At 44.2% G+C, this 19382-nt stretch overlaps 1 protein-coding gene across 1 annotated transcript in view; it reads left to right on the forward strand.

Annotated features, from left to right (window-relative positions):
- plppr2a (phospholipid phosphatase related 2a) overlaps positions 1–14508 on the forward strand; it is a 51918-nt gene extending 37410 nt beyond the window's left edge. The window contains exons 3-7 of the mRNA XM_008283755.1: positions 8974–9094; positions 9618–9868; positions 10569–10745; positions 13304–13447; positions 14473–14508. Of these exons, the coding sequence (XP_008281977.1) occupies positions 8974–9094; positions 9618–9868; positions 10569–10745; positions 13304–13447; positions 14473–14508 (729 nt within the window). The remainder of the gene's footprint in view (positions 1–8973; positions 9095–9617; positions 9869–10568; positions 10746–13303; positions 13448–14472) is intronic.
- The last annotated feature ends 4874 nt before the right edge of the window (positions 14509–19382 follow it).

A 19382-nucleotide genomic window follows, 5' to 3' on the forward strand; every position in this document is an offset into this window, starting at 1 on the left:
AATAATATAGAAATAAAATCATGAAATATGTCACTTGTGGGCAGGAAAGACTGAAGGTACTCCCAAAAGAAAAGTGGCTCTCGTGTCTTAGTTAGCTTAGCTTAGCTTAGCTTAGCTTAGCACAGAGACTGAAAATGGCAAGAAGCAGCCAGATCTGTCTAAATGTTTAAAAAAATCCACCTTCTAGCGCCTCTAAAGCTCACTGACTAACACAAAATCTATATGTTGTTTGTTTTATTTACAGTTGAAGTCTACAGACGCTGTCCAAGTACATCAGTCACAACATCTACAGACTGATGTTTTAGCCTCCAAGTCATTTATAAGCACTTTAAAAGTATTTAAAGCAACCATCGCTTGAAGTTTCAGGTCTTTTTGTGTAGTGTTCCAGGTAGAGGGAGCAGCGAATTTAAAAGCTTTTTTTCCTACGTTCGGTTCTAGCCTTGGGAACAGACAATAGATCCTGGGACCGCAGACTCTAACTACTTGCAGCTTTTGTACAAATAAAAACCTGCAAATAACAAGGAAGCAAGCCTGAAATACATTTATGAATTAAAATATGCCACAAAATATAAAATAAAATGTGTTTTTACCGTCATGTGGTCAAATCTGACCATCCAACACGAGAATTTAGACGTAAAGCAGGAAAAGTTTAGTCTGATTTAATGTCAGAAAGTGAGAAAATAAAGGCTTTGTGTCTTTTTAAACAGTGAATGTAAACTTCTGGTTTCAACTGTACATGCAAACTGAACTAAATCTACTGGCTGCCTGGAAAACTCACAGTGACGACAAGACTTTACTGCACAAAGATGAAAGAAGGTGCCGCCTCTTGTTGACTGAACAAATCATTCAGCCACGTAGAGCAAGATTCTACACCGACGTATATTCTGTGTGCTTTATCATTTATTTATTCATGTATAGACATGAGAGAGCTTCAAATCTGAATCTTGTGACGAAATCAGATGAGGGTGTTTCCCAGAGTGTTGTGATCGATGACAGATGTCTGCTGATCTCTTTCAAATTTGCTGAGGAATTTGTTAGATTATAGTAGACTGACAAACAGACGGGGATTCTTCTTCGCCTCACTCTTCATGTCCCTGTTGTCCAGTTAAAGCTGCATTCATGCTGTGCTTCAGGGATTGTCCATTAGTGTCAGAAACCCTCCTCCTCCCCCCACAGCATACTCCTGACATCAGAATTATTAAGGTCTGCGTCTGAAACCAACAATCTGACAGTTGCTTTTGACTTTGTGCAGCGATAGACCGCAAAGCGTGAAGGATTTCAACCTTTTCCTCTCCAGTTCCGTTGCTCACTTTTTCATGTCCGACCGGAGCGTCTGAATGCCTCTGAGGAGCGACTGTGTGAAAACGTTATCCCCCATTTGGATGATTCATCCCGGCTCGCCCCGGTGACGGCAGGCTTGGCACCCTTCGCGCCCCGTGGCTGTTGGCGGCAAACGTTGCAACACTTCTTTACTTTCAGACGTGGTTGGCCAACACTTCGTACCAAACAGTATGTTTTGGGCGCGCTCCAAGACTAGAAAAACATATTTGTAGCTCTGGTTCTTCCTGTAAGTGATGATATTCTATATGAACACACGGTTTTCTGTTATGTGTGTTTTGCTCCTGTGCAGAAGGCAGTTGGGGAAAGATTGGGGAATGACTCTGCAGGACTCATATTTTGTGTGACATTCAAATCAAAATCTAGCGGCAGCCGCTGTCAGTCAAATCTGATCGAACCACAACAGTCATGATAAAGACAAGAGTATCCGAGTGTTGACTTACAGATGATTCTACACACACCCAGCATGTATTTTGCAGCGGGTCTACAGATTCAAAGAGGCAAAGGACCACTTCAGGGTTTGAAACTGACTTTGTTAAATACATGCACAGTCGGTCACATCTACATACACATGCATGCACCGTACTGCCCTTGTAGTGTCGTTGGAGACACATTTTATCCTGCAAGCTAATGTGTGCAGAAGGGTCCAAATGGACTCGTATAGACTTGGTGAGATGACGAAATTTACGTCTGGCTCTTGTGGACCATCACATGCTGGCAGGAAAGTATAACGCTGCTCTGATTATTCAATAAATACAAAGTGGGGAACCAACAGTCAGTTCTTGCAACAGCGGGAGAAAGAGAACTCAACTTTATTTATAAAGCACTTTTAACACAAAAGTCGAAACGAAACGCTGAACACAAAATAAAACGCAAAATACAATAAAAGTATAATGATAAAATCATTGAAAAGGACAATAAGAACAGTAAAAACAATAAAAAACAATAAAGAGGGAGAAAGGTGGCAGTCCCATCAATCAATTAATCAATCAGACTTTATTTCTAAAGCACTTTTCATACAAATACAAACACAACACAAAGTGCTTCACAGACAACAAATAAAAATGCACTAAAGCAATACAAATAACCCCCCAAACCCCACTCAAGTTATCAATAAAGGCCTTCAACACACTGGAATTGAAGAACTGAGGAAATCCTATATCACACATGCAATGAGGAAACGCAACATGAGATAAGCTAGATAAATAAAATAGTATACCTATTTGTAAAAGAAATAGAAATAAAGTCAAAAAATTGTTAAAACAGTGTAAGAAATGATAAAAACAATGTAATAAACAGTACAGCAAACAGATTAAAATATGTAAATAGATGAATAAATAAAGTGAATAAAACAAGAATAATACATCAATAAAACCTATCAAATCAATCAGAAACCTGACTAAAAAGGTTTAGTCTTGAGTTTGCTTTTAAAACCAACCAGTCTGAGGCCAAAGGTCGGCTTGACTGCTGGTTGGTTGCTTCTCCAACTTTCAAAGATCACGATAAAATGCTCCACAGGCCGTCTGTTCATGATTCAACCTCCATTTTACTTAAATTCTCCTGTAAGTCAGTTTCAGACCAGTTTGTGTATAAACCAGGCTTCACAAGCAAACTGGAAGTACTGGTAAAGAGTCAGATGCAGTGGAAGAGAGATTCACTTTTGACCTGTCAGAAGAAGTTCTGATGTTGCTGTAAGAATAAAAAAGCTCAACGTTAATAAGCAACAGACCAGAACTGTGTTATATGAATGTGTTCAGCCTCTGATTGATCAACAGCACATCATGTTCTCTGGTAACTGGATAATCTTCAGGAAATCAACATTTTTTTTCCAATTCAGATAAAATGAAAAGTTTCTATCAAGCATCAAGTCAACTCCTAAACTAACTGGCTGTTAGATCAGGTGAGAGTTTCTCATCGCTGCCTAGAGGTTTGTGTAGTCGCTGGAAAGCAACTGGCTCTGAGAACTGCATCCGCCTTGATGTTATCGTACGTCGTCGTAACGTCAGAACAAGTTGGAATCAAGTCGGACGGCGTGCATCGTGCAGCTCTGGCTCGTCTCAGACAAGACTGTTAGCTTTCCATGGATGCTACACCTGCACACAGAGACACACAGAACAATAAGTCGACTGTAGAGGGAGACTCAAACAGACACACCTGTCTCCAGTCAGCACCTGAAGTCCCAGCTATAGCCTCTCTCACACTGACACACAGCGTGGAGATGATGATTCACCCTTTTGCAGAGATTTTCTTAACTTTTCCCCCAAGCTTTAGATTTAATTGCTTCTTATTTAGTCATGAATATTTAATGTTTTCAATAAATACTTAAACTACTTTTAAACCCTGTTTTTAGAGGCTCTAGAACTTTCCAAAGTCAAACACAAACTTTAAGACCTTAAAAAATTACACCTGTAAGAAAAAAAAGAAAGCTCAGTGCTTCTGACAGAATTGCTGCATTTTCTGTAATTGCTCCAACATAAATTATCTTTCCATTTGTCTCTCTCGTCTATATGTTTTTCTTTTTTTTACCACCAACACAGTCGGATGCAATTTGCAGAACAGAATCCTATCAGAATCAATCTGGATCTGGCTGCTCTGCTGCAGCGTCCTCGCCGATTCCAACGACGCCTGATTTGTCCCTCGCAGCTTTATTGACATCATTCCAGAAGACGATAACGCCCCGGCGTGTTTTCCTCCTGCTGAATCTCCCGAGTAAATAAACTCACCAAACTGCTTTTTAATTAAATCCCACAGCTTCACCATCGCTTTTGAAGGGAACTTGTGGAAAAATCTGAACGTGCGGACGAGTTTATTCATAAAATAGCGCTTATAATAATGCACGTAAATGTAAAATCTGTTTATCTAGAATGCTATTTCCTCCTCCTCCTCCTCCTCCTCTTTAATAATCCTCCCTGCTCTCTTCATTCCCCGACTCCCACCGCTCCTCTGTCATCTCCACAATCCTCCCCATTCATCTGGTCGCTCTGAGTAAAACATCCCCGCTTATTGCCGCCTAATAGACACGTATTCATAAAAAGGGCCAGTCTGAATGCACACGCTCGCATTTGACTAATAATCACTGACACAAATCGAGATCTGATTACTTACAGCAGAATCCTCCAGCTCGCTTGTGCGGACGGGAAAAAAAAAAAAAAACGCAGTCATGAGGCTGTTTGTGCACACGCAGGGAGTTAATCACGTCATGTCTGTATTAATGTTTCATCCCTTTACTCCTTTCTCTTGTTCTGCGTCTAAATAATGCATGTGGCTACGCATGTAATACATAAAGTCTCGTGGGGTTTTTTGTGGGTCACGTGTCCCCGAGTGACACGTTCCCTGACGCATCACTTTATTCAGACTTGATGAGCTGTTTAATTTCAAGGAATTATAATCCCATTGTCTCTAAACTGCAGTGACAGCCTCGTCATCCTCAGCTGTGAATCCTTGAAGGAGAAGTCGGGGCAGAGTGCATCCCGCTGCAGTGGAAGAAGAGATAATTTAGAAATGTTGGTTGAAATAATGCGCTACATGATTCACATGGATGCCATCCACGCATGAATAATTCATTCCTGCAGTACTACCCCTAACCCCATTACGTTCCTACCTTCAGCAGACTTTCCTTTCTTCTCCCCTCGCTCTTCAACTCGCTGCCACTCTTTCGCCTGCTCTCCGCTTTAATTTGGTTTCAAAAGCGAGGCGGACGGTGGAGCCGTGAGGTTGCGTCGGGCGTCTGCAGGTGTTCGCTGCCAGATACCTGCACGAATGAGTGGGTCAGGAAATTCTGTAAAACCACCAATTAGTGAAACCTTGAAATACACGAGGACTATCAGAAGGTATACGCAGTTAAAGAAAAAGACAAACCGAGCCAGTTTTTTTGCTTCAACACAAATGAGGAAGGTCTGTAATCATTAGCTGTGATTCAACACAAACTAACAAAGTTCTGTTAAGATGTGTTCTTTACATTTGCAGTCTGGGACACTTCACCCCATGTGCACTTTTTAACAAACTTTATTTGCACTATTTAACCTCACAAATGCCCTTATTTATCATGATTATTATATCCAGTTGAATAGATTTGGCAGTTTTAAATCTTTGTGTCCCATTCAGAGCTAAAACAACAACTCTGGTTCTATGCTTGGGCTGCAAGATGGATCGGTGGTTAGTGTTGTCGCCTCGCAGCAAGAAGGTCGCCGGTTCACGTCCCGGTGAGGACACCCGGGATCTTTCTGTGTGGAGTCTCCATGTTCTCCCCGTGCAGCGTGGGTTCTCTCCGGGTTCTCCGGCTTCCTCCAACAAGGTCCAGAAACATGTTGAGGTTAATTGGTGATTGTAAATTGTCCGTAGGTGTGAATGTGAGTGTGCTTGGTTGTCTGTCTCCAAGTGTAGCCCTGTGATAGACTGGTGACCTGTCCAGGTGAACCTGCCTTCACCCTGAGTCAGCTGGGATAGACTCCAGCCCCCCAGGACCCCAGTGAGGATAATAATGGATGGATGGTTCTATCCTAGCTCCACCCCTACACCCCTTCCTGTACTCACCGCTCCGCTAATGCCAACCTCTTGATGGTTCCCAGGACCGAGCACCAAACCTGGGGGACCTTCTCTGTCGCTGGCCCCGCCCTCTGGAACTCACTCCCACATCGACACATCCGTGATACCACAGACCCAGTCATTTTCAAATCCAAACTAAAAACTCACCTGTTTCGCTCTGCTTTTCAAACTTTCATATTGATATTTTTTGTGTTGTTTTTACCTGCTCGCTTGTATTTTTGCTTCATCTACTTTTCTACTATTAGTTGCTTTTATTGTTCTTTTATCCTGTAAAGCGTCTTTGAGTTCTTGAAAAACGCTGTACAAATAAAATATGTTATTGTTGTTATCCAAAAGTAACCAAATCTGCCCACCAGTAGCTCGAACACTCGCTTCCTAAAATGACAGTTTTGTTAAATCCATACATAATTAAATTGTAATATTATCTAGTTTGGACAGGAGTAGTTGCCAGACAGCCACAGGAGTCCCCAAATAATCACCGCAAGAAACCCCAAACCACCAGTTACACCGTAAAAACACAAAGGGTGCATTTTAAGAATATTAAGGTGGATTATGGATTATGGTGGAAGACTTTTCTGCCTGAAACTGTAAAGCTGGAGAGGTTGGTAGTGTTGAGTTTTTAAAGGTGTGGGCACTTTATAACTGACTACGTAAAGCATCAGATGTGCAGATTAAGCATTTGCTATGAATAACAGTATCAGACGAAAAGGGCCCACGGGGGTCCAGCACTGTATACCTCCAAAGAAAACCCTTCCTCCCACTCCTGTACCGCTTCGCCCAAGGTAAAGCATTCAAGAGCACTCGTCCATGAGTGACGGCGCGCTCTCATCTCGCATTTTCTTCCGTGCACAGGCTCAAACCAGCGGTCCCCATGGAGACCGCCATTATGCTGTGTTTTAATTGCCCCCTAAATGCTTGTCCACAGTGTGACGGTACCCCTAATATCTCTGATTCGATGCTCCTGATTAATCCCCCTCTGCTTTGGTTTCGTGCTCGCGTTAGTGTGTTTAGTGGGTTGCCATGGAACGCCCAGTGGGGCTGGGTTCCTCTAATGGAAGGAACCACTGGGGTGGGCATGCACGTCGCTGGGCCCCTCGCTTGCTGCTAACTCCGTCGGCTCGGCTGTACTGAAATGCAGAAGTGCGAGACCTCGGCTGGAACACGGTTGTTCTCCTCGTCTCACATCTGTCTCTCTGCCTGTGTCGGCAGCTCTTTCATTAGCTCCTGCTGTCTCTCCTCAAACGCCACCGCGGTGCATAAATGTGGAATTATGTTAAGTATGGAAAGAGGGGAGAATGAGGTTTATGGGTCTGTGGAACAGGTCAGTGTTAAAGTGGGAATTACTACCGCCACATCGAGGCATGCAGATGGATGATTTAAGATGAAGCACACCTCTTTCACGGATACTTGTTCGTTGAGAGAGTTGGTGTTAGTGTGTACTTGCGTCTTTGAGTGCAGGCTCTCACACAGATGAAGCTCACAGTTGCAGCCCATTAAGGGATCATCAGTCTGGAGAGGCACCGCTGTTCAGAGAACACAGTCACCTGACTAAAGTGTCTGCCGCAAGCCTGGTGCTCTTCACAAACAAAGCAATAAAACTGTGAGCACTCAGCAACGACGGCTGCTATTTTTTGATCAGAGGAACTTCCACACTGTTCTGAGTCTCCATCTGACCGCTGCTGCAGACCCACGCTCAGTTTAAAAAGATGATGATTAAGATGTGTAATGTGTGTGACTTTGAAGATAAATAAACACTGAGTTTATTGTCTTTCACTTGCGAGTCCCCCCGGAGTTGGTAGTTTATGATCTGTTAAATTGAAAGCATTGACTGCAAATAAAAGATTTATGTAGCCTTCAGTGTTTAAAAAGGGAAGCCAAAAGGGAACGCCTCAGGTCTGCAGTTTTAATTACAGCCAGCAGGGGGGCAACACTTCTGGTTATTTGATTGGACAGAAGTCAGTGAGAAGCTGATCCTACTTCTCGCTTGCTTTGTTACCTTAATGAATATTTTCCCAAAGAGTTTATGGTCTCAAATGCTTCTCGTTCACAGCAGCATGATGTTAGTTTTGTGAATTATGATTCCATTTAGAGGAAAATGAAAGATAAAGACGGGTGTATTTAAAGCAAGGCTATCTTATAATTGAATGGTCACTACCATGTACAATGGTCACTACGTCAGATTCCACCACTCTCTCAACACGTCTAGTTTCAACATAGTAAGATCGTAACAGCCAAATTCCAAACTCGAGGTGTCAAATCAGTAAATGATTTTGTGCAGTGTCGTTGTTTTCATCTGGTCTAATGCACATGGAGCGAGAAGGTGGCGACCGAGGAGGAGGGCGAGTGTAGTGCATCGACCGACACAGTAGGGCTAAATATCAGAATATTCGTTGTAGTGGTGTCCAGATAGCAACTTTGAGATCCGAGTATTTGCTCGCCACCTGCCGCTAGAGTAAAGATCTCTACAAAACAGCAGATCTTGTTCATGTTCCTGGTATGCAGTGGTTAGCACCTACTTAAAGTGGTCCATGGAAGAACAACCTACACAGATTCATGGGCAGCCAAGGGTCGGTTGGTTACGAAGGCTGACCCAGGAGGTGAGAGTCCACAAAATGGGTGTGTTGGAAGAACAAATGTGATCCAAGGAGGCCCCACCTCGCACCTTCCTAGAGGTTAAAGCTAGCGTCTTGGCGTCTGACACCACAGGACACTTTCTGTAGAGTCCGAGCCTGTTTTGGCAGCACAGAAAAGACACACCATTAGGCAGGTGGTGTTAATGTACATTGATACAACAAAGTATGCTCAGTTAAAAACCAAGATAGACTGACCCAGTGCTGATGCTTGAATGAAAGCAAGATATCACAAAAGTTTTATCATTGTGGTATGGAGTGTCATTAATGAAAACACTGAATGTCATGTTGTATAGAATCATGATCTTTGACCTCTGTGTGAGTGTTGTTGCAGGAATGTGGCCACCTCAATACAGTTAGTCGTACAATACGATAAAGTAAGACGGATGCAAATGTAAATAATGACACTAACAGTGCACTTTAGTTAACCGTCAGCTTTCTGTTTTCTTTGTTTCCGCAGATTCTTATTGGAGAGCTGTGTGCCTTCTTCACCAAGGCAGAGGGAACCCAAGAGAAGACCATAGTCACTGCAGACTGCTGCTACTTCAACCCCCTCCTGAGGCGCATCATTCGCTTCCTCGGTGAGCACTCTGTTTGGGTAGCGCACGGCCCCTCTGCTCCTCGGGCCGTTTAAATGGCACTTTAGTGTCTGTGCACGTGATTTTATCAGCGAGACCGAGCGACAACAGGGAACAGATCAAAACATCTTGAAAGAAAAGGTTGAAATGTAAGAACGCGACCCGCTCCACCTCGGTTTGTCAGCCGCATCTTGTACAGGCAGCTGTTAATTGGATGATAAAATGTGGAATAATCTTTGAGGTACAACATTCAGGATCCTGGCAGGAAGACTCTCATGAATATTAAGCAGCTTAAAAATTTGCATCTTGAGCTGAATCGGATGAGGTGAAGGCTTCTGGTGCAATTTCACACCTCGGCTGATAATAATGTGTTGGGGGCTATCTTAGGGAGAATAAACTTATTATCACCCGATTTATCTCAAGGTGCAGTTTCGGTGCTTTGATAAGAGTTTCAGTCAAACGTCTAATGTATTTTTCTGTTTTTCTCTTTTCTGTGAAATATACAATACACCACTTCTCCACTCAGGTGTCTATGCCTTCGGCCTGTTCACCACCACCATTTTCGCCAACGCCGGTCAGGTGGTGACGGGAAACCAGACGCCTCACTTCCTGTCCGCCTGCCGACCAAACTACACAGCGTTAGGCTGCCAGTCCACCATGCAGTACATCACGGAGCGCCGCGCCTGCACGGGCAACCCGCTGATCGTCATGTCTGCACGGAAGTCCTTCCCGTCGAAGGATGCAGCGCTCAGCGTCTACTCCGCAGTGTACACAGTGGTAGGTTGGAGGCGCTTCTGTACACATCTGTGCTAGTAGAAGCTGAAGTACCGTAATGTTCGGACTATTGAGCACACCTGAGTATAAGCCGCACCCACGAACTTGACCATGAGATGTTTACACAGAAAGATTTTTTAGACTTCTAATTAAATACATACTGTTAGCATACACAAATATCGTAAATGGTTTTTTCCAAACACAGCCTGTAACACAGCTGGTTAAGAAAATAAAAAACACAGTAGCCTACCAGGGAAAGTCATCGACCGCCATCTTCATCTTCCTCCTGCGCACTACAACGACTAAAGTCTTCAGTGTCAGAATTGAACAACCTCAGAATTACTTCGTCATGCATTCTTTCTTTCGTTGTCACTCTCAATGTCACTTTCGTCTCGAGGGAAACTCGTAAAAATCCATAAATTACCTGCATCATTGTTTAAGCCGCAGTGTTCAAAGCGTGTGACTAAAGTAGCCGCTTATAGTCCGGAAATTATGGTATTACTTTTCTCTTTGTCTTTTATTTGTAAAAGTATCCTAAAAGATCACAAATTAGGGCAACAACACATGAACAATCTGAGCCCCACACATGTTCCTTCCTTATTTAGTGTACTGAGACTTTAGAAGATAGGTTTGCACCATCATTGCTGCCTCTTGTGTTTGTTGTACCCTACTGTGCGCTCCCTCCTGTGGTGCCCTCCTGCAGATGTACGTGACGCTGGTGTTCAAGACCAAAGGCACGCGGCTCACCAAGCCCACCATCAGCCTCACCCTGCTCTGCCTGGCCATGCTGGTAGGGGTGGTCCGGGTGGCCGAGTACCGCAACCACTGGGCCGATGTTCTGGCGGGATTCTTCACCGGAGGAGCCATCGCTGTGTTCTTGGTGAGCAGAATGACGGTGGGCCATTATACAACTGTAGTTAAGTGGCTAATTAGCGCGCTAACAGTAACCTTTTCCCTCAGGTGAACGTGTGTGTTCGATGCGTCGTTTAACAAGCCAATGTTTAGAGAAGGATTTTAGATTTTAGCATGAACGCTAACGCCGGTAAGAGTGTGAACGTCTGCTCTCCTTATGCTACATTACCGCTTTATGTGAGATTTGCAGAAATGGAGATCAGAGCAGCCACGAACCCGCCATCTGAAGGTCGACGGCTAATGCAGCCCACCTGGACCTTCCAGGCTATGAAAGCTGGTCCATATGTTCACTCCTGGCCCTGCTCCACTATATAGTGAATCAGCAACTTTGCAGTGCTGTTGGAGTCCTCCGTTTCATCCATTATACGGTGCAGCGACAAATCATTAGGCACTTCTAAATGTAGCGTGCCAAAGCTGTAGATTACATCAGTTGCCTTGTATAGTCCTCAAAGACAAGAAAAGCCATAAGAGATGGAGCAGAAAGGGCAAAGAGGTGTATATTTAACAGATAAAGCTCATATACTTAGTGTAGACGCATAACTTCTGCTGTTGAATGAAGTCGTCCTGCTAACACAACAGGTTAGTCGCTGATGTTAGATGCTTACTAATGCGGTTTTCTTTCCCTTTATGAGTTTCCCGTCGAGCGTAATATTCCCCAGACGTCTCTTCTCGAGCTTTAAAAGTTATTAAAACTCCGACTGGAACAAGACTTGAGTCGCTCCGTCTGAAATGTAAATATGTTAACGATAGGTTATGAATGTTTGCATGAATGGAGCTACTGCCGCTTGAGGGAATTATTTTTATGCATTAGGCCGCTTTCCAAGGGCGACATTAACTGACGATTAATTATTGAAGATTAGCGTACAATTGCATAGTTACAGTTGCGATCCCCGCTTGTGTAGGTGGATGCAGAACAGCCAAAGTAGGATGAAAATAAGGTTATGCACACTCGAGTTTTATTTCGGTGTTGTGGAGCAATAAGTCAATTACGGTGTGTTCTTGGTGCAGATGTTCTTCTATTTTGTGTGTGTACAGATGATTAAACATGTCCACCACATAACTGTAGCAGCATTACAGCCACATAGCGTCCACCATCTATCAACAGCTGTCTGTTCTCGTCCGCAAACAAAACCCACACAGCTTCGATCTCTCTTAAACCCTCCACCTGATATTTTGTGTTTGCACCTTCCACACATGGTATCCAGAGCATCCGTTTACTGTTTGCATTGCTGATATTGCTGACTTACACGCTCAGTTGTTGTTTCATTTCAGTTTAGTTCTAATAAAGTTTTATTTGATTCAAGTAAATCCCCTTCCTTTTTGATTTGGAGTGGATTTATGTGCTGTAGCAGACTAAAAAAAAAAAGGAAAAGTACAATTTCATTTCAGTTGTTGTGCTTTTGACCATTTAGTAATCCAATGCTGCGTGGCTGGATTGCCCCTTGAAACCTTTTAGCAGTGTCCTTCATCAGTAGAAGAGAGAGGAGGAGGATAATTGACCGTTTTCTAAGCCACGCCCCTTTAGTTACTGTTGCTATGGCCGGTAAAAATTTCCACTCTGGCATGGCACATATGCTGTTTACGCCGCCTCTCGATAGTCGTAATGACTCGTGAAACAGGTCTGTTGTTTGTTGGCGGACTTTGGTTTGATGTCGCCCGCTGAGTTTTTGTTTTTTTAAATAGTTTGTAAGCAGATTTGAAAAATGCAGTGCTGGTTAGACGTTACCAATACTGCTAAACAAAAGAAAATTGATATTTAACTATTCATTGTTTTACAACTTCTACAAACTTTTTCACATTACTTTGCACATCAGCTGTAGAAAAACATTCCAACAACTTGCTCGTCTGTACGAGCCGTGTTCTGTTCACTTTATTGTTTAACGAAGCTTTCCTGTTGCTTTCAGTCTCTGTCATTTGTTTCCATACTTGTCTCCTCTCTGCTCTGTGTAAACACTTCCTTCAGGTCAGCCAAGTGGTCACAGAACGTTTGGCAGGAGTTTTGTTTTTGGACAGGATCTTGTGAAAACGGTGTATTTTTATGAATTTATTTCTGATTTGGATGAAATATCACGTTGTTAAGCTTAGACTTGGTTAAATTTCCTGACAAAACCACACATCATAAAGGGTCAAGGACCACTGGAAAGTTAAAATTCTGGTGATTTTTGAAATGCTTTTAGAGTTTCTAGTTGATAAATGGTGTCATGTTGGTGAATTTTTAAGGACGACGTAACGTTTGAAACCTGCTGGTGGGTTTTGGGGTTCAGTGGGATAAAATCCAATTTGGTTATTAATCAGTGGAAGTGATAATTGGTTAAATTAAGCTCAATTTTGACTGTCTTGTTACTTTTAGTGCAGTTGACTGGTCTGAATGTTAACTTCCATTTAATCAGCGGGGACATTAGTCATGAGGAACTCCCCCCGCTAAGCCATGAATGAGCAGATCTCGGTCAGGGGCAGAGTTTAACAAATGTCCTCTCCTTCCTCCAGCCGTCTGTCTGACTCTTCCCCTCTGCTCTCTGTCTCCAGGTGACTTGTGTGATTAATAACTTCCAGCAGCTGCAGCCCAGTCCTCCCCCACCGCGACCCCAGCGCCCGGAGTCGGTGCTCGGCATGCCGATGGTGACGCTGCCCTGTGTGGAGAGTCCACTCGAAAAGTTAAGTGGCCCTCAGGTAAGGGGCGGGGGTGGGTGTGAGGCACGACTGGTGCTCACCAAAGGGCTCAGATACACACCCCTTGTCTCTTAACTGAATCCTCCTTTTTGTTCCCCCCCCCTCCCCAAAAAAAAGAACAAATCTCTCAAAGCATGCATGCTCCAAGCCCCACCCGCACCCCCGATCCCCGACCAAACGCACCCAAAGTGAATCCTTTAAATCTCTGCGCACGCACGCCGGCCTCGTCGCGGGCCGATAAGAACGCAGGTGAGATTTGTTCTAGTGGTGTGAAATGAGTCGCGATTATATTTCAGCCACGGGACGGAACAAATTCCGGCGCGAGTGTTTGCTTTGGAAAGAGGCGCTAGCTTACTCCTAAGCCCCCACCGTGCTCCACGTTTCCTTGTTATCGGGGATTTAGAGAGTCACTTATCTCCGCGAGGTGAGTCAGCAGTTTGGCCGACACACTCCAGGTGTAATTCACCGTTCGGATGGAATGCAAATCAGCCGGCTGGAGGGAAACTCAGCCGAGGCTAAAAGAAAAGTGATAATAAAAGGTTGTGGCGACCGCAGAAGGTCCCCCCCGTTAAGTTCTATCTCCACCAGTGCTGCCTTTTCTAAAGCGATTCTCTCAGGGGTGAAGTGTTCAGGAAGATGTCTTGCGTCCTCTGTGGTCTGTCACCGTCACTAACCCTCACCTGACTGCCTCTTTTCCTCTGTCTCTCCTCTCAATCTGCTCCCCTTGTCCCTCACTCTTCCTCCAGCATCCTGCACTCTCCTCCTCCTCCCCACCTTACAACGCCTACGTCCAACCATTCTAACCGACTTTGACTCTTTTTTCCCCTCCTTCACCGTCACCTCCGCCATCCGTCGCCTTATTTCTGTTCCCGCATCTTCTCTCTCCTTCCTCCTCTCTCCTTCATCCCGTGCATTGCTCTTGATTATTCTTTTCTTCACTTTTCTCTCTCCTCTCTCCTTCGCCTCCTCTCTGCCCCGTCCTCCTTCCTCTCTCTCTCTTTCTCACTCCTCTCTTTCCCCTGCAGACTCCGCGGGGATCTCCGTTCACCGAGATCACATGACCATCAGCCCTATCGGTTCCCCGCCACCCCCGATGTCCTCATACCGTCTCGCTCCATTTCCAGCGAAGTCTAGACCAGCCGGAGCAGCACTCGCCGCACTGCGCCGCCCATCCGGCCGGGCGGTATGCCACGCTGCACCGCTCCTATTCCACGCAGGTCTAGACCTCCCACAATGCAGCGCGAACGACACCCTGTTGCCCTCTCAAACCCCCGGGGAACCGATAGGCAAACAAGACTTTCTCTTTGCTGGACGCCCAGCGAAGTCAAAACTGAACATTCAGTGCAGTCAGGTACATCTCCTCGTTTTAGTTTTTCTTTTGTACAAACTGAAGTCCATCTCCGGCGGCTCGCAAAGGAACCCCCCCACGTCAAACTGTGACCACTGAGAATGTCCACTGCTTTTTTTCCTTCCTCCAAATCGTACGAACGACCCGCTCGGAGGAGAAGCCGAACGCCGAACCTCCCAGGACGCGGCTCTCATGTGAGCTGTCAGGAGGCCGCCATGTTGGACCAAAGAAGCCCGCTGAAGGAAAATGTGTGCTGCTGAGATTTTCCTCCCTCCTTTTAGCAAGCCATACACACACACACTCTCTCACCCTCTCTCCCCTTATCTCGTCCCGTGCACACACACACACACACCGTCACACGCTCTGTAGTCTGAGTAGCAGCGCCCCAGTCAGCCCGGCATGAGGTTTACCCAGATCAAAGGATCCGTTTCATATCTCTCAGCAGAAGCACCAGACAAAAGCAAACAGGATGAAAGTACAGACATCTTCACTTGGCTATCGTCTTCGTGGGTTTTTTTTTTTGGTTTTTTTTTTGTCTCCCCTCCTTCTCAGATGGTTGCAACTTCGCCAAAACCTGATGTGAAATACAAACACATCGGATACGACAAAGCCAAGCTCCCGACTGCAGGTGGCCAAATAAAGCGCATCGCATTCAGGAGCAAATATTAGTTTTTTGTATTCTTTTGAGACAAAGAGCCTTCATACAAAACACTCTCTGTGATGCCAACCCACTTTTTTTTGGTTTTGCTCGTCGCCCTGAGCTGGTTTTTGCTGCAGGACCGGCCGCCTCGTGTAACTATTGTGATTAAGTTCTGAGATTTTATCGACAGATTTATTTATTGACGTGTATATACGGTGTGGTTGCCATAAGCGCTACGTGTGGCGTGACAGTTTTGCTGATTTTTGATTTTGCACACTTTGTTCCTTTTTCTTCTTCTACACTTTATTTTTTTTCTTACAACCTCGGTTTCGCTCTTTTTGTTTCCTCTGTGATGTTGGTTACCATCACTGTGCTGTGAAATGTTTCCCTCTGCTGGACGACACAAACACAGACAGACAAAAAACACACACAAGAATAAAGACCTACAGAGCACACGTATGTCAAAGCACACACATGCACAATCACACTTCTGCCCCTCCGTGTCGCTGTACATTCCTTCCCCCTCCTCCTGAGTCCACTTTCTAACACTGAAACATGTTTGTATGATATTGTACATAGCTCTTTTTTTGTATTTGAGAGTGTGATTTTTACACAAGCATCACCGGTATAGAGATCGGGGAAGGGGGTGGTGGGGTGGGGGGGTAAATATCTTGTATGATGATGGAGAACAATGTGTGCAAGTCGGCTCGCTCTTCGTATCAAACTACTGTATCTGCCCACCGGACGGGGACGAGGTGTGTTCATCCGCTGATGAACTTGAGGCCTTTTCAGATTTGAACTCTGATATTAGCACAAGGAATAGATGGGAGAACCTCTTTTTTTTTTGTTGTTGTCGACTCTACCGACACGTCATAAGGCGAGCTAACGAGAAACATCTCAACATGGATGTTAAAGCAGCTGTCAGAAGTCACTTCAGAGCGGCGGATCTCTGACACGTTATCATGTCATAAATAAAAGATAAAATCCTGCTGAACGTGTTCGCCGCCTCCCTTTACATCCAACAAGACGCTGGTGTTTGTACGGCACCTTTAAAACTGTTGCTTCTAGTAGAGACCAAAGATCGACGTTACAAATTTAATATTAAGACCTTAAAGTGGTATTTATCACATACATTCATTTAAATCATGCAGTTAAAACACTACAATAGTATATAGCATAATAATTAGCATGACTCAAATATTGTGTAGTCGTGACTCGATAATCCGACACTAAATGTAAAACCTTTTTTTATGTCGGATATCAAGGCTGTCGGATTGTCAAGACGGAGGTCCAGATACAAGGAGGGCTTGATGCTTCAAGGGTCATTTGTTGTTAATTATTGTTCATAGTTGTTATAAAAACTAGTAGGGCTGGTCCCAATAGCACTTCGGTGCAGTTGGGGGACACTTCCACCCCGGGGGAGCACCACGACGGGGTGGAAGTGTCCAGAACGCACAGGCAGTACTTGGCTGCTGATGCTAGTTTAGTTAGTGGTTACAGTTCTGTTTCCACCATCGCTGCCACCATCCGTTTTTACTTCCGTAAACATTGAACACGCTCGCTGCGTGTGACGTCGTCGTGTCCTCTTCTGCGCATGCGGGACACTTTTGGGTCGTATGAAGTTCACACAGCAGATCACATACAAGTCGCATTGAACTGGAAACGTGAAGGAAGTCACAAAGAAATCCTCATTGAGCATCAAGTCCTGCAGTGTGAACGTAGCCAATCTGTGGGATTGTTCAGTCAGATAATACGCCGTCATCCTGATTGGTGACATTAAATGTCATGTTGGAGTCAGAATCCAAGGCTGTCGGTATGTTAAGGCTGTTTTTATGGGTTTCGTTTGTTTTTCCTAAAAACCTGTCAGATAGCAGGTTTAGGATTGTTGTTTGTCATCAGAGTTGTTCTGTTTGTCCAGATCAAAGTAGAAATGATACGTCTTAGTCCTGTTTTGTAAACACTTAAGGATCAGATTGGATTGGATGTTGCGACAGAACTGACCAAACGTCCAAAACAATGTGGGTTTTTATATACATGGTGGTATTTTAACTCAAAACAGTGGCAGGAATTCATTCACTGCAGGATTTGCTGCAATTCTAATTCCAGTAATGTGCACCGAAGCTCCTGTTACAAGAAAACCGACCAGTTTTTGGTTCGTTTAGGGCGTCTCATGGTAAACGGCACCGGAGTTCATTTGGAAACAAAGATCCATCTGTTCGGGGCGTCGCTGTCAGAGCACCGAGGTCGGGATGGCGGCGTTCACACTTATTCAAATGAGCTGCACACAAACGGAGCAGCCGCATCGGAGTTCGTTTCAATCAAACCGAACTTGCCGAGAGTGAAACACCTTTAGTCGTCTGATCCGCTGCTTTGTGTGGCTTTGAGGTCCCAAAATATTAAGGTTTATTTTTAGGGCTTGAGCTCCCGAAATTTAAAAATGTTTGTGTTGACAGATCTGGTTTTCTAGGCAACGATTCGGCAACTGAAGCTTCGCCAACCCTCCAAAAAGTCCCACAGCGCTGCTTTAATCCCCATGTCGTGTGTTTCTTAGCTTTGTTATCACTCCATCGACTCGTACATCTTGCTGACGTGTCTGTAGGCTGGACAACAACAAAAAAAATCTGACAAATTTTAATCATATTTTTTTTAAATTTGTGCCCCTCAACATTTTTAAAAGAAATCTTCTTTTGGGACTTTCTAAAAATCCACTAAGTGTTTTGTTCGTGGTACCATTTCTACCAAAGCCTGTGCGTTTCCATCATCGAGCATATATATGTACGACTTCCATGTTCGTCCAGTGGCGTGAGGCTCTTTCATCGCAGATTCATTCGACGCCTTGTGCTTGTGAGAAGACGGTGAAAGAAGTTGAGTCCGACCTTTGCTGCATGACTTCGTCTCCCCTCATCGCTTTCCAGTCATTAACGTCCCAATGAATCAGAAATGCCTTAAAATAATCTTAATGGGGAAACAAAAACGATTTAAAATTCTACAAAAAGAAAAAAAAAGTGGCAGCCTGTGATGCTAATTGCAAGCACGAGCTCTCCACGCAGTCAGCATCTGGACGGGCGTTCACCGTGTGAGCGCCGCGTCAGCACAAGAAACGCAAAAGGAGTTTAAAAAAAAAAGAAAAGAAGTGGAAGATGCAGATCCTCCTCTGGTTCGACACCGACAGCTTTTACTTCTGCTGTAAAGTCTTTAGTAAGTCGTGTTTCGAAATCAAAGAACAAACAGCCGCGGTTGACTGACGTGTGAATAAAAAATATAAAAAAAGCACCGGTTTCCTTCAGATCTGCAACTCTGAGGGACGACCACGTTTCCTTTGATCCTGTTGCAGCAAAAAAAAAGAAAAAAACAACCCTCTGTTTTGTAAAGATTTGTGTGATGAGAACAATAAATGGATATTGCAATAAGAAAACGCCGTCTGTGTGGGTCTGTTTGTTTTATTCACAGAGAGCTGTGTGGATGCCGTACAGTAGGAGTGTGTGTTTTACAATCGCTTACGTTAAACTTTTATTACTCAGCGTGATTAAAGGATGTTGTGGGAAGTGGAGGATGCATCAAACAAGCGACTATTAATCGACTTATTTCCAGCTCGTTCTGGTTTTCTTTACAGATTTTAAACATCTGATTTGAACGATGGAGCAGCTCAAGGCTTCATCGAACACAACAACATGAGGAGAAGTAGTCCTGGTTTTTGTTTTTTTAATCAGCACATTACGCTGCATGTAAATCAGTGTGACTAAGAGCAGTTCTGTGGGAATCGTCCCATGTGACTGATGAGTCATTAGAAGGCCGTTACTACGACTGCAGCATTTTATCAGCCGATCAGGTCGGAGCTGGTTTGAACTACTTTATTTGCAGCGGGTAGGTTTTCTCCAAATAGAAGGATTTGGTGATAAATGTGGTTAAAAGAGAAGAAAAGCAGAAAATCTTTACACTTAAATGTA

This window comes from Stegastes partitus, unplaced genomic scaffold, assembly GCF_000690725.1.
Source record: "Stegastes partitus isolate 25-593 unplaced genomic scaffold, Stegastes_partitus-1.0.2 Scaffold326, whole genome shotgun sequence".
Lineage (NCBI taxonomy): Eukaryota > Metazoa > Chordata > Actinopteri > Pomacentridae > Stegastes > Stegastes partitus.